Source organism: Spinacia oleracea, chromosome 2 (genome assembly GCF_020520425.1).
Source record: "Spinacia oleracea cultivar Varoflay chromosome 2, BTI_SOV_V1, whole genome shotgun sequence".
Lineage (NCBI taxonomy): Eukaryota > Viridiplantae > Streptophyta > Magnoliopsida > Caryophyllales > Amaranthaceae > Spinacia > Spinacia oleracea.
In genome coordinates, this window is record NC_079488.1 from 100,303,917 (window position 1) to 100,317,419 (window position 13,503).

General features: G+C 32.4%; 1 protein-coding gene across 3 annotated transcripts in view; it reads right to left on the reverse strand.

Moving 5' to 3' along the window:
* LOC110788985 (serine carboxypeptidase-like 16) overlaps positions 1-13,503 on the reverse strand; it is a 65,624-nt gene continuing 52,121 nt past the window's right edge. For 2 of the 3 annotated variants that reach the window (XM_056837490.1, XM_021993626.2), the window contains 5 exons: positions 11,877-11,951; positions 11,631-11,764; positions 11,375-11,491; positions 6,207-6,261; positions 1-315 (listed from right to left, as the gene is read on the reverse strand). In XM_056837490.1, coding sequence (XP_056693468.1) covers positions 229-315; positions 6,207-6,261; positions 11,375-11,491; positions 11,631-11,764; positions 11,877-11,951 — 468 coding nt within the window. In that variant the 3' untranslated portion in view covers positions 1-228. The remainder of the gene's footprint in view (positions 316-6,206; positions 6,262-11,374; positions 11,492-11,630; positions 11,765-11,876; positions 11,952-13,503) is intronic. The other variant, XM_021993627.2, reaches the window with a different exon arrangement.

The following is a 13,503-nucleotide window of genomic DNA, read 5'->3' on the forward strand; positions in this document are numbered from 1 at the left end:
TTATTTGATCCGTCTCAACGAGCACTTTGACAATATGAAAATTTTATAATTTTTAATAACACGTAATTAGAGATATTAATGATGTAAAATGTGCATTGGTAAATGTGCCAAATTGAAATGGATAGAACATTTAGGAACAAAGAGAGTATTAGACATTGGACAATAAGCCAATAACGTAATCTAATCAATCCAAATCACGAATTTAATAAACAATAATGTTGATCATCTTCATGATAGAGGCCTAAATGCAATCCATCTTTGAAACATTGCAAAACTTTCTCGGGGCTTATATTCAGGGGCAACATGTCCTGCTCCCTGCAAAATTAAGTAGTAATTTAATTATTGGTTATTAATAATAATATATCAATGAAGATTTGGTCTAGTGATAAAAAATGGAAGCTAGTGTATAATGAGTCATAGGATCTAATTCCCCTTGTAGCTCATTAGAAACCAAAAAATAAATACTCCAGAAAAAAACATTAGTGTCACGTTATTTTTACCCGCCAACTTAAGGGGGCGTTTGGTTGGGGATTTTCAGGAAAGGGGAAGGGCAAGGGAATGATGGATTTTCATCCCATTATTATTGTTTGTTTGGTGATTTTTGTCATTCCCTTTAGTCTTTTACCCCCTTTTCTTTTTCACTTACCCCCAATTCTCTATACAATTATACCCCCCCCCCCCATCCCACCCACAAGACTTTCCATTCTCTTTCTCTTGAACACCTTCTTTTCATAAATAATAAAATAATAACAGTAGTAATAATACTCCCTCCGTCCCAGATTAGTTGTTACACTTTCTTTTTTCGTCCGTCCCAGATTAGTTGTACTTCTAAATTATAAATGACCCCACAATTATTATTATATTGTCCCTCTCTTCCCACTAAATATTTATTTGTCCCCACACCCTTTCTCATTCAATTAAAAAAATTCCCCACTAACTCCTATCACATCTACTTTTTCAATAAAATAACAATTGATAACCAAACAACCACTTATCACCTAAAACTTTGTGCAAAGATAAGTGTAACAACTAATTTGGGACGGAAGGAGTAATAATAATAATAATAATAATAATAATAATAATAATAATAATAATAATAATAATAATAAACATCGACATAACGTTTTTCGTGATACGTTGGTTGATGTTTGTTATCGGTCTGGGATCTCAGCTGGTAAAGAGGTTGATATTGGAATGTGCGGGGGAAACGACACACATCTCCGTCCTGCAGACATGTTACTTTACTCCTATGATGGGGCTTGGTGTGTGTGTGGACTTAACTGGGCCATCGCCTCTGACACAATCTGGTTTGTCTGATTTCATTCCTGGACGTGTTGTCATTGATGCAGCGCGTCGTAAGAGGGTCAAGTATCAGGCTAAGTGTGCGGCAATTGGGTATAGTTTCCTACCTTTTCTCATTTTCTTCATTGGGGGAATTAGAGGCAGATGTTATTTCCCTACTTAAACGGATACATAAGTTCTCCAAGTCTCAAGATATTGGGGTACGGGATGCCTATTATATCTTCACTAGGATCAGTTTTGCCATTGCTAAAGGAGTGGGGGCTCATTTAGTATACCGGCTTCCCACTAATTTTTTGTAGTGCTTTGACTTCATTTATTATATACTACATCAGTGGTTATAATAAAATAAATAAAATAATAATAATAAAAAATAATAAAAAATAAATAAAAAATAAATAATAAATAATAAAAAATAATAAATAATAAATAATAAATAATAAATAATTAATAATTAATAATCTATAACTAATAATAAACAATGTATAATAAATAATAAATGATTAATAATTAATAATATATAATAAATAATATATAATATACAATAACAAACTTTCTCAAGGCTTATATTCATGGGCAACATGTCCTGCTTCCTACAAAATTAAGTACTAATTTAATTTTTATTTATTAAAATTAATATACCAATAAAATTTTGGTCTAGTGATTAAAAAATGGAAGCTAGTGTATAATGGGTCCTAGAATCTAATTCCCCTCGTAGCTCATTAGAAACCAAAAAATAAATACCCCAGAAAAAAAAAAAACAAAAAAAACAAAAAAAAAACAAAAAAAACCAAAAAAACATTAGTGTCACGTTATTTTTACGGACAATATTTCAGTGTCTTTATTTGATTTTGTATTGCAAGAGTTCAAATTCATTCGTTACCATCATTGTACGAAGTATTAACTTAACTAGAAATTTTGCACGAGAGCATTATATAAAGTGTTTGAAAAACTTAAATCGTTCGATGTACAACTTTTAGGTATCACAATTTTTTTTTTTTTTATGGTATCAAAAATTTGATTAGTGTAAATAGAACCATTTTATTCTTATTACTCTTTCTTTACATTAAAGTATGATAACTATAAATTACTTCAAATAAAAATTCGGGGAAACAATCAACGACGATGACATTTTTTGAGGGGTAATGTAATATACAATATAGTTTCTCTAAAATAGCAAAGAAAAATAATTATAAATTATAATAATAAAAAAAATGAGGAAATTTGAGATTATACCATAGAAAAAAGGAACATAGATAAAGTAAAAACATATTACTTTTGAAAAATATATGATGAATTGATAATATAGTTTGTTGTGTGTGGATGATATAACGATAATGTTTGAAAGTCAAATTTATTTATAAGGAGGATGAAAAATGAGAGATTGATGGCTAATTTATTGCGGAATATTTAGTTTTCTTGTACTCTTATTATTTGTATAAGTTAAGAGTTTAAAGACTATTAAATATTGACATATCAGTACTAATATGAATTATTATTGTTATTGGTATGAATATTAATTGATTAATAACAATTTATGTCAGCTCATTGATTAGTGATTATACATACATTTTTATTATAAGTGTCTTTTGATTTGTTTGTGTTGTTTTTATATACATGAATGTCTTTTGAATTTTCCATGTTTTAATACAAGTAAGTTTTAATACAAAGTATTGAATTAACATTAACATTTTTTCATGTTTTCCTTTTCTTTTTTGTTCGACTCATTTTAATGTTAATTCAATACTTTGTATTAAAACTTACTTGTATTAATATATATATATATATATATATATATATATATATATATATATATATATATATATATATATATAAAGGAAAAGGTGACACATGTTAGTGATGTAACTAAGATTTGAGTTTTTAAATACTATATATAGGTAGATGTATAGATGTATAGATTAATGAGGACGACATAAATACTCCCTTTATTCTTTTGTTGATATACCTACTTTTTATTTGAGTGAAATTGGGCGTTCGCTCTACTTATTAATGATGAGGGAATGATCAAGTATTAGGCTTACTTATATACGAAGTATAAGATATTAGACCTTGTTCTTTTCAACTTATAAGACCTTATTTTCATATCAATCATATCAGTTCAGATAAGTTCCCAATAAGTTAAATAAGGTCTTATAAGTTTTAATAAAGGCGTGTAAGTTCCTATAAGTTCCAATAAAGTCATATAAGTTCCAATAAGGCCCTAGAAGTTCTTATAAGGTCGTATAAGTTTCAATAAGGTCTTAAATAAAATATATGGAATATTGTGATTATTTGTGTTGTTATATTAAATAAATCATATTTATGATATTACATTAAAATAACGGTTTTTTCATGAAATACCCTCGAGGTTTCGCGTAATGCACCAAATACACCCGCGTGTTTCAAAATACATAATATACCCCTATTTAAACTTATTTGCACTAAATACCCCTGAACTTAACGGAAGTCTAACGCCGTTAGTGATTAACCCCAAATCTGTTAATTAAACCTAATTAATTAAAAAATTAACTCCTAATTAACTAATTAGCCCCCAATTAACTAATTAACTTCATCTCCTTGCTTCTCTTCCTCCTCCTTCCCACCATCACTCAATTCAACACCACCATTCTCCAGCATCCCAACCCGACACCACTACCCCAACCGGCGGCACCACTACCGACCTCCCACCACCACCACTACCGAACTTCCACGCCCATCTCCATCTACCTGGGGAACCGCAGCAGAGGCAGCGACGGTGGTGGTTCGACTCGCTCATTTCTACCCACAACCGCCACCACCCTTAATCAAAAGTCCCCCGTAAACCCCGCCGGCAAACCAACCTACGCTACTTCATGTGGGCCCAAGCATGGTGGATCGGCTCGCTCATTTCTACCCTCAACGCCCAATCTGAAGACCCAGAAACCCTAACCCCTAATTGATCAAACCCTAACCTTCATCTTCTCTTCTCTTTCCCCATACTATTAATGGGATTATGGAAAAACAAAATTGGTGTTTGGGATGATTTGTGATGATTTGCGATGATTAAGCACAAATAATGGGATTATGGAAAAACAAAATTTGTGTTCCCGGCGGTACTTTGTAGGCGGTTGAATTTGGGATGTTCTAATTTTATTTTGGTTTGTTCTTGTAAATTGGTGTTGTGTGGTTTCATATTAGAATTGGGTTTGATTTGTTATCTGATTTCTTGTAATGTATCCCTTCCCCTCTCATTCGTTCAAGCCAATTCCATGGTAGTTAACCATGGATGTCCTTTAATCGAAGCCCAGATCCTCCACCATTGTCGTAGTAAAGCTCACAACTCCCTCCACTACTAGCAGCAACGGCGTTCGACTTCGACGAAGCCCACACGTAATTTAGTGTTAATGGTGATGGGGTAAAGGTGGAGAGATGAAAAATGAGAGACTTCGTGGAGAGTTAACAGAATTGGGTTGGGTTGTGGAGGCATGGGTTCATGAATAGGGAGCAAGAATAGGGGACGGTGAGGTGCGTCGGCGGCTCTGACATGTCAAGCGAGGGAGCCGGAGTATGCCGACGTGACGCAAGGGCCAGCGAAGGTGTTTGGAGGTACGGTGGTTATGGTATTAGGACGACAATGGTGGATTGGTGTTTGTTGTAGTTAGGTAGTTATTAGGATTAGTTTAGGATAGTTTAGAGTTAATTAGGTTTAATTAGGTTAATTAAGGGGTTAATTAGATTAATTAGAGGTTAATTACTAACGGCGTTAGACTTCCGTTAAGTTCAGGGGCATTTGGTGCAAATAAGTTTAAATAGGGGTATATTATGTATTTTGAAACGCGCATGTGTATTTGGTGCATTATATGAAACCTCGAGGGTATTTCATGAAAAAACCGTTAAAATAATTTGTGATTACTAATTGAAATTAATTATCAATGATATGTAATTAAGTACTCCCTCCATTTCTTTTTGATCTTCCTGTTTCTATAAATGTCGTTTCTATTTGATCTTCCTGATTCTATTTTGGGACATGACTTTTTACCATAAATTTCTCCACCATTCCTTATTTAATTCATTCGCATTTCCCTATTCACCCACCCAACTCCACTTTTATGATTTTTTATTACTTTCATAAAAATATCTTCTCTCTCCTTAATTTCTTTATTACTTTCTTCATTTATTTATTATTTTCTCTTACACTCAATCATTACTCTTACACCCAATCATTAAAAGATTCCAATTTCTTAATTTCCACCCAAAACTCCAAACAGGAAGATCAAAAAGAAACGGAGGGACTTATACGATAAAGAAACGGAGGGACTTATACGATCTTATTAGAACTTATAAGTCATAGCTTATTGGAACTTATACGACCTTATTAGAACTTATACGACATTATTGGAAGTTATAAGACATTATTTAACTTATACAAACTTATCTGAACTTATAGGCCGGACCTGAAAACAATGTCTTATAAGTTGAAGAAAACAAGGCCTAAGTGGTACATAAATTGTGTGTAAGAAGATTCATATTCTTATTACAACTATAGACGTATATAATTCATATCTAGAGCTGGCAATCCCTGATCGGACCTGATAATTAACCTGACTCGAACCCAACCTGAAGTTACTGAGAGAAAGCCTAACTCTGAACTAAACCCGAATGAACTGAATTCGAATTTTGACTAATTTATCACATTTTGTAGTGATATAATTATATCTGATATTTTTTATATCACTTGAAATCGACCTAAAGTCAATAAACTCGAACCCGTCCCATTTACCTAAATTGTCACCCCTAATCCCATTATGCATTTCTAAATTAATATGGAGTACCAACCAGACAACCAAGATAATGCACTAAATGCTCATATAAAAATTACATAAATCGATCATTATCCTTTGGAAAATTAAATTGAGCGATTTTTTTACCTTGATTGTAGTAAATGTCAAATTGTAGCTACCATTTGAATAGTCTGTAACATATCTGCATGAAACACATGGCTACATGAATATTGCTACATACACGCTGGGAATGAAGTATACCAAACATAATATCGTGGATGAAAGAAGGAAAATTTATCGGTTACTCCCTCCGTCCCGGAATACTCAACCCGGTTTGACCGGCACAGAGTTTAAGGGACTTGAATTAACTTATTTAATTTAATAGGTAGTAGTTGATAGTGGGGTATTATTTTAATGTAGTTAGTGGGAGGTGGGTTAAGAAGTGGGGTTGGGGGAGAGTAGGGGTTGAATTTTTAAATTTTTTTTGTATGGAGTAGGGGTAGGTGGGTTAATAGGGGTGGAGTGAGAAATAATATAATATTGTTAGAATATTTCCATTTTTAGAAACATGTCAAGTATTAAGGGACGACCCGATAAGGAAAACAGGTCAAGTATTCCAGGACGGAGGGAGTACTACCTAAGTTGTTAGGAAGTTCGTCAATTAATATCTATCTAAAATGTTTAAAATTGTCAATTACTAGTTTACTACCTATCATTCTAACAGTTGATGCCAGTTGCCATCTTAGATTCTTAGCTAATATTTCGACTAATTAGTCTATTAATGACATCATCATTAATCATTATTTATAATTTAATCATTTTAATTAAATAATTGAAAATTAAAATCCGAAAATTAAAAAATTAAACGAGTTGAGGTAGAGTGTATTTTGTAATTGAGGTATTACATTATACTTGTGTAAAAAAGTTGGAGGTTTTTACTTCTTAATCGGTGTCAAGAAGTTTCCTCATATCACATCTTTCTTCTTATTTTTGTTCACTGTACCTTTACAGTTTAAACTCCGCAAAAAACTTTATTAAAGTTTCATGTACAAATTACCCTCTTCTTGTAGTGTTCCTAAATATCAGGTATCATGCACCGTTGTCCGCAATTTGACCGATAATTAATGTGAAAAAGATTCAATTTTGTTTGTTACTTAAACAACTCAAATTACTTTTATCATTAGGTAACATTTAGGGACTATTATTTGACGTTTATTATCTTTTGTGGACTCACTTTATTTTTTTCACCTTTTAGGGACTCACTTCCAAATTCCGGTTAATTAACCAATTATTAACTCACCATTAACCAAACTTTGATCTTTTTTTAAGTAAACATTTAACCATTTTATATCAAAAAATTGTGTTAATAATCCATGCACACAAAGAAAAGCAGAAAGTTACGTTTCGGTAATGTTGCATTGACATCGATTATTAGCAATCATTTAAAACTAGGTAATGACCTGTTTTAGAACCATGATTTCATTTAAAATTCTGGATTTTGTCCAATTTACTTATTTGGAAACACTTGGAATTTGGAATAGAATTTGAGCCAAATCCAACCCTTAAGGAAATAAGTCGAATTGTAAGATTTGAAATTACACTTCCAATTTTGTCATTTTAATTCCACGGCTCTAACCACTCTTTGTCCTCCTTGCCCAATATCCTAGCAAGTAAGAACTCATTTTCTCTCTCCTCTATCGTACCCACACCGCCTCAACCGACCATCCCTTCTCTACTTCTCTTTCTTCTCTTTCAATTAACCACCGTCTTCATATTGAATACCCTGTTAAATATGGGTTTGGACTGCACCCGTCACCGAGAGAGTCCACTTAACAAGACCGCTAGAGGTTCCACCTTAAAACCATATGGCTATAAGCATCAATTATATAAATTTCTTACATATGTCTAATTTGGTGTTTATTAATTTGAAGTACGTAGTTTCATTAGAAAATAAATTAAACTAATTGTAAGATGTTCAAATTGAAAAATTCCTTGGCATAATAAATGACATAGTGTATCTGGGTAGTTGATGAAATTAATGAATCATTTCACTTTAATGGACTACATGCATTTTGGTCAAAGAGAACTGGAAATATCTCGAATTTTAATTATTCAAAGTAGCAATCGGAGTAAAGTTAACTAAAAAAATCACTAGTTCTTATTTATAAGTTGTGTACAATAAATATTGTACAGCGGAGTAAACTTAACTCAAAATTCTTAAAAGTTATTTATTTTGTAGTGATACACTTCTTCATTTTAATAAAAAAAATATTTCTTCAAAATAACTAATATAATGTATAAAACTAATCATTTAACCCTTTAAAATGTTTATCTATCAAATTTTTTTTATAAATATAAAATTTAATTCAATATATTACAAGTTACAAAAAATAGGTAAAAGTTATAAAAAAAAAAGGGTAAAATTAACTTATTCTTAAATGGACTCGGTCCACACACAAAAAAGATAACAATTTGATTCTAGTTTATTTTGACGTGTTTATTAGAATGGTTATGAAAAAGTATCAAATTAGTGGTTATGTAATGCATGTTGTGCTTGAATAATGTGATTTTAATTCATAAATTCTCTTTTAAAAAGATAGGCTTACTTTAATACAAAAAATAGTTACTATATTTAAGAAATTTGGTGTTTAATTTATTATAGCCAATATGTGAATACAAACTTTTAAGTAAGGCGGTCTTACAGGAAAGACCGCCTTGATGGCACTGATAGTGACACGTAATTACTGACATACTGCTTATGTCAGCAATATATATAGACATTTTTCTTCCCTTTTGCAAACTCTAATTCATTTTTTTCCCTCCCCTAAACTTTGCCTCCTTTCTCTCTCTTAAACACTCTGATCCTCTCTCTCATCTCCAGACCTAATGACGGTTGTCGGAGGCAAGAAAGTGAATCTCCGCCGCGATCGACGCCAGCGAAGTGAACAAATTTAGCGTCGCCGTTGACCGTTGTGATGAGTTCGTGGTTGCGCGAGGAGCCATCAGCCCATCAATGGTCGCGTTAATGGTTACATGGCCAGGGTGGTGGTTAAGGTAATTTCCACCTCTCTTCTTCATCTCTCCTCCATTCTTCTTCCTCATGTAGCTTTAATTTCGAAATCTTGACTTGGATTTTCGATCGATTTTCGATTGATTTTTTCAATTGATTCAGGTTTTTGATCTTTTAGGGTTTTTTAATTTTTTTTAAACTTTGTTGATTCTAGTTTTTGTATTTGATTAATTTTGTCGATCGAAGGTGAGGGGGAGCATCCACCGCAAGATCTGTTCCTTCGGTGATGCGGCGGCGCATAAGCTTGACAGATCTTTGATGGCGGAGCTTCGAAATGAGGTAGCGTAACTCGTTCATCTCTCCTCCATTCTTCATCAATAGTTTTAGGTTTTTGATTTTTCAACTTTTTAATTAATTCTGTTGATTTTACAATTTAGGTTTTTGTTTGATTTTTTTTATTTTTCTAGCAGGTGGTGCTGTGATGAAGGTGGCGCCGGTGATCGCCTTGTCGCAACAGCCGTCGGAGATGGGAAACGAGAGAAATGGAATGGAGGACCGAGTGGTGGACCGAGTGGCGGTGGCTGAGGTGGAGAAATAATAAGCGGCGAAGGAGATAGAGAGAGTCGCGGGGATGCTGGTGGCTGTGGTTGCGCGTCGCCGTCGAAGATGGGAGGAGAGCGGAATGGAAAGGCGTCGGGCATGTGGTGGCTGAGGTGGAGAAAGAATGAGCCGCCGCCTGATGCTGAAGGTGCTCAGTCTTACCATGGCTGCGAGGCAAACGAAGGGAGTTGTTGATGTTGGTGATTTAATTTTTTTAGTTTCAGTTAAGAACTGTAATCTTTTAGTAATGCTTTTGTTGGATTTAGTTAAGAAATAAATGGTTTTAGTTGATTTTTTCTGAATTTAAGTCAATTATTGTTTAGTTAACATTTATTCTCTTTTAGTTAAGAAAAATTTTGTTTTAGTTATGTTGATTTCATTTTAGTTAAGAATATTGCTGTTTTAGTTAAGATTTTTTTTGTTTTAGTTAAGAATATTATCTTTTTAGTTGTGGTTAAATTTGTTTAGTTGTGAATAATTTTGTTTTAGTTAAGAATTTTTGAGTTTTAGTTACGCTTATCTCGGATATAGTTAAGATTTTTTGAGTTTGATTTACGTATTTTTGTGTTTCAGACCAGTTTTAGTTAAGACCACAATTTTTAAAACAATGAAACTAAATAGTTCAGCAATAGAACCAATTAGTTAAGAAATAAAATCAATTAGTTAAGTAATAAAACTAATTAGTTAAGGAATGAAACTAATCTAATAACTGATAAAGATTTTTTTTTTTTTTTGAAATCAATTAATTAACATTGAAACCAATTAGTTAAGCAATAGAACCAATTAGTTAACCAATAGAACCAATAAGTTTATATAAAGAAAGTATTGTTAAGCTTGAATTCAATTAGTTATGCAATGGAATCAATTAGTTAATCAGTGAAATCAATTAGTTAAGCAGTGAAATCAATTAGTTAAGCAGTGAAATAAATTAGTTAAGCAATGAAAGCAATTAGTTAAGTACTGAAACTAAGTAGTTAAGCAATGAAATCAATTAGTTAAGATTTTATGAGTTTTAGTTAATAAGAAGTTTGTTTAAAAATAATAACTATTCGACTCATAAGTTTAACTAATCGACTCATAAGTTTAACTATTTTGTTATTCAATTAGTTATGACATTTATTACTTTTAGTTATGTTTTACACTAGTTTAGTTAATATCCAAAAAAAATTCGAAAAAAAAGAATTCGAATCGAAAAAATAATAATTTAAGCCTGAAATCCAATTAGTTAAGCCTGAAGTCCAATTAGTTAAGCCTGAAAAACAAAATTCAAATTTTTTTTTTTCAAAAAAAAAAAAATAAATTTGTTTTTTATAAAAAAAATTATATGCTGACGTCAGCACATGCGCCCACATGGCTGCCAACGGGGCTGCCAGCAAGACTGCCAACAAGGCGGTCTTTCCTGTGAGGCGGTCTCACACAAAAGTTTCTCGTATGTGAATAATAAAGGTCACATTGTATGTAAAGTATTGTTAGAGTAAACTGTTGGCTTTGTTATGGTGGACCAGGTCCACACAAGAATAAGCCGGTAAAAATTATCCTAATTTATATATTGTACGGCTTATGAGTGTAATTATAACCGTTTTGTACTATGTATTAAATCTTTCTCGTGAAAGGATGAGAGTTCTGTGTCTAGAAGGAAAACATTCTTAATTAATTTATTACGTAATTGATATATACATAAGAGCTCTTAAATTAAAAAACTTACCCCGCGACTTGGCTGTTCACAAACCAGGGCCTCCAATCTACAATTGGGACAATATTTAGCTTGTTCTTGATCCATTTGAATGTGCTCGTATATGGAACTATCATATCTTGGTCACCACTGTTAGATCAACTCAATGTAAAATATATTGTACCGTAGTCTATGTACGTAAATGTAAGATTTACAGTTTATGCGTCGATAATATGTGTAATAAATGTCTCGTGAAACACATACTAACCTAAAAAAGAGTATGAATTACCTGAAGATTAGTGCCCTAAGAGGACGGGTAGTCAGATTTTGATGATAAGGAATGCTACTGTAAATATCCATGTTATAGTCGTACACATCACCTTTACTACGACCGCGACAGCGGAACCATCGGCTTATCGTTCCCTAATATCTCAAGATCAAGCTTAATAACATTTTGAAATCATGTATTGATACTTCTTTGTCTTATTTTAGTTGTGACATTTATCATGTCACGTAGCTTTAGCGATTTGCTTACCTTTCGAATATGAAGAGCTGCTTGGACTTGGACGTTATTTGCCCACTTATGAGATATATCATTATGATCATGATCCTGCACATAAAAAGAGGTTTATCTATCTCTATTATATAAGTGTAGAGGGGAGGGGTATTCGGTAACACCACTTTTGGTGTCCTCCTAGGATAAAACTAAATTACCTAAATTTTCACAATTAAATTCAATTAAAAAGCTAATTATTTATTGATTTAAATATTTGATTATTGATTGATTTTAAAATTGAAAACTAATAACAAATTAGAAAACTTTTTTGGTGCCAGCATTATGGGTTAATCCCCATATGTGTAAAATTTAATGGTCTGATATTTGGAGATCTTTGACTTTCTATAAAATTAAGAAACTATTATGACATTTATTTTTCATAAGATTGGTAAGATATGATTATGTAGAAAAGACTATAATAGTATAGTTGCATGTAGTATGTACAAGATTTTTGCTTACGCTCATACATCAATATTAAGTAAAAATATTTACAATTTTTTAAGTTTTTAATATTTTCGAATGCATATAAGATATATATCTCTATTTTATAAAGGAATTCATGAGGTCATTTTAGTAAATGGTCTTTTGGTGTGCCCCTATGAAATAGACTATAATACCCTTAATAAGTTTTAATTTAATTTAATTATAATAATTCTAAAAACTGATAATTAATGTCATACTGTAAAAAATGAAATTTCAATGCACGTGACAACCAAAAGTCAACAACAATTTAATTTAATTCCTATAGCAAACAAGAAAGCAATTATTAAGGCAGTTAAAAAAATTGGAATTCATCCCTTCAATCTGACGTTTTTTTGTATTACAAAATTAAACTTAGTCTTACTCTTAATCATACCCTAATTATATATGGTTATACAAGCACTTTGCGGAAAACAAAGCAAAAAAAATGAAAAAGTTAAAACACAATCTTTTACGTTTATTTTAGTTTATTGGTTATTACATTAATTCCTAAATAGATTTTATTACATATAAATATGTATATTTATTTTTTTAGTTTAAAAAAAAAATCCTACATGTTTTAGAAAATGAACATACTTTTAAGAATGTGTAGCGTGTATATACGACTATGGTTTAATTAACAAATTAGAGAGACTATTCTTGCTTAGTGTACGGGTAGCCCTACCGGTATGCCGGTAGGACAACCCATAACAGCTGTAACATAGACATATACTTACAAGAAGCACCAAAGGTGCAGTCGGCATCCAGGGTTTACAAACCCAGTCGGCAGTTCTCTGACATCATCTGCCTATCAGAGCCGAAAGGGAGGATCCGGAACCAACGGGTAATAACCCGGGTCCTCCGTACAAATAACCCGTCTATATATACGGACCCCCATCAATGCCAAAGGTACGCAATTCCAATCCAATCATTCTTATGAGCATTTATTACAGAGCTACCAGCATAATCTGACTTAAGCATCGGAGGGGTAATTCTCGGATCACCCCCGAGGCTAGTTAACGGCTTCACTGTGCAGGATCCAGTCAGCAACCTCAGTCGGGAGTCAGTCATCCTTTTCCTGTTCCGAGTCCGCCGCCGGAACAATTGGCGCTAGAAGGAGGGGACCCCCACTTGTAAGCAGAACCCA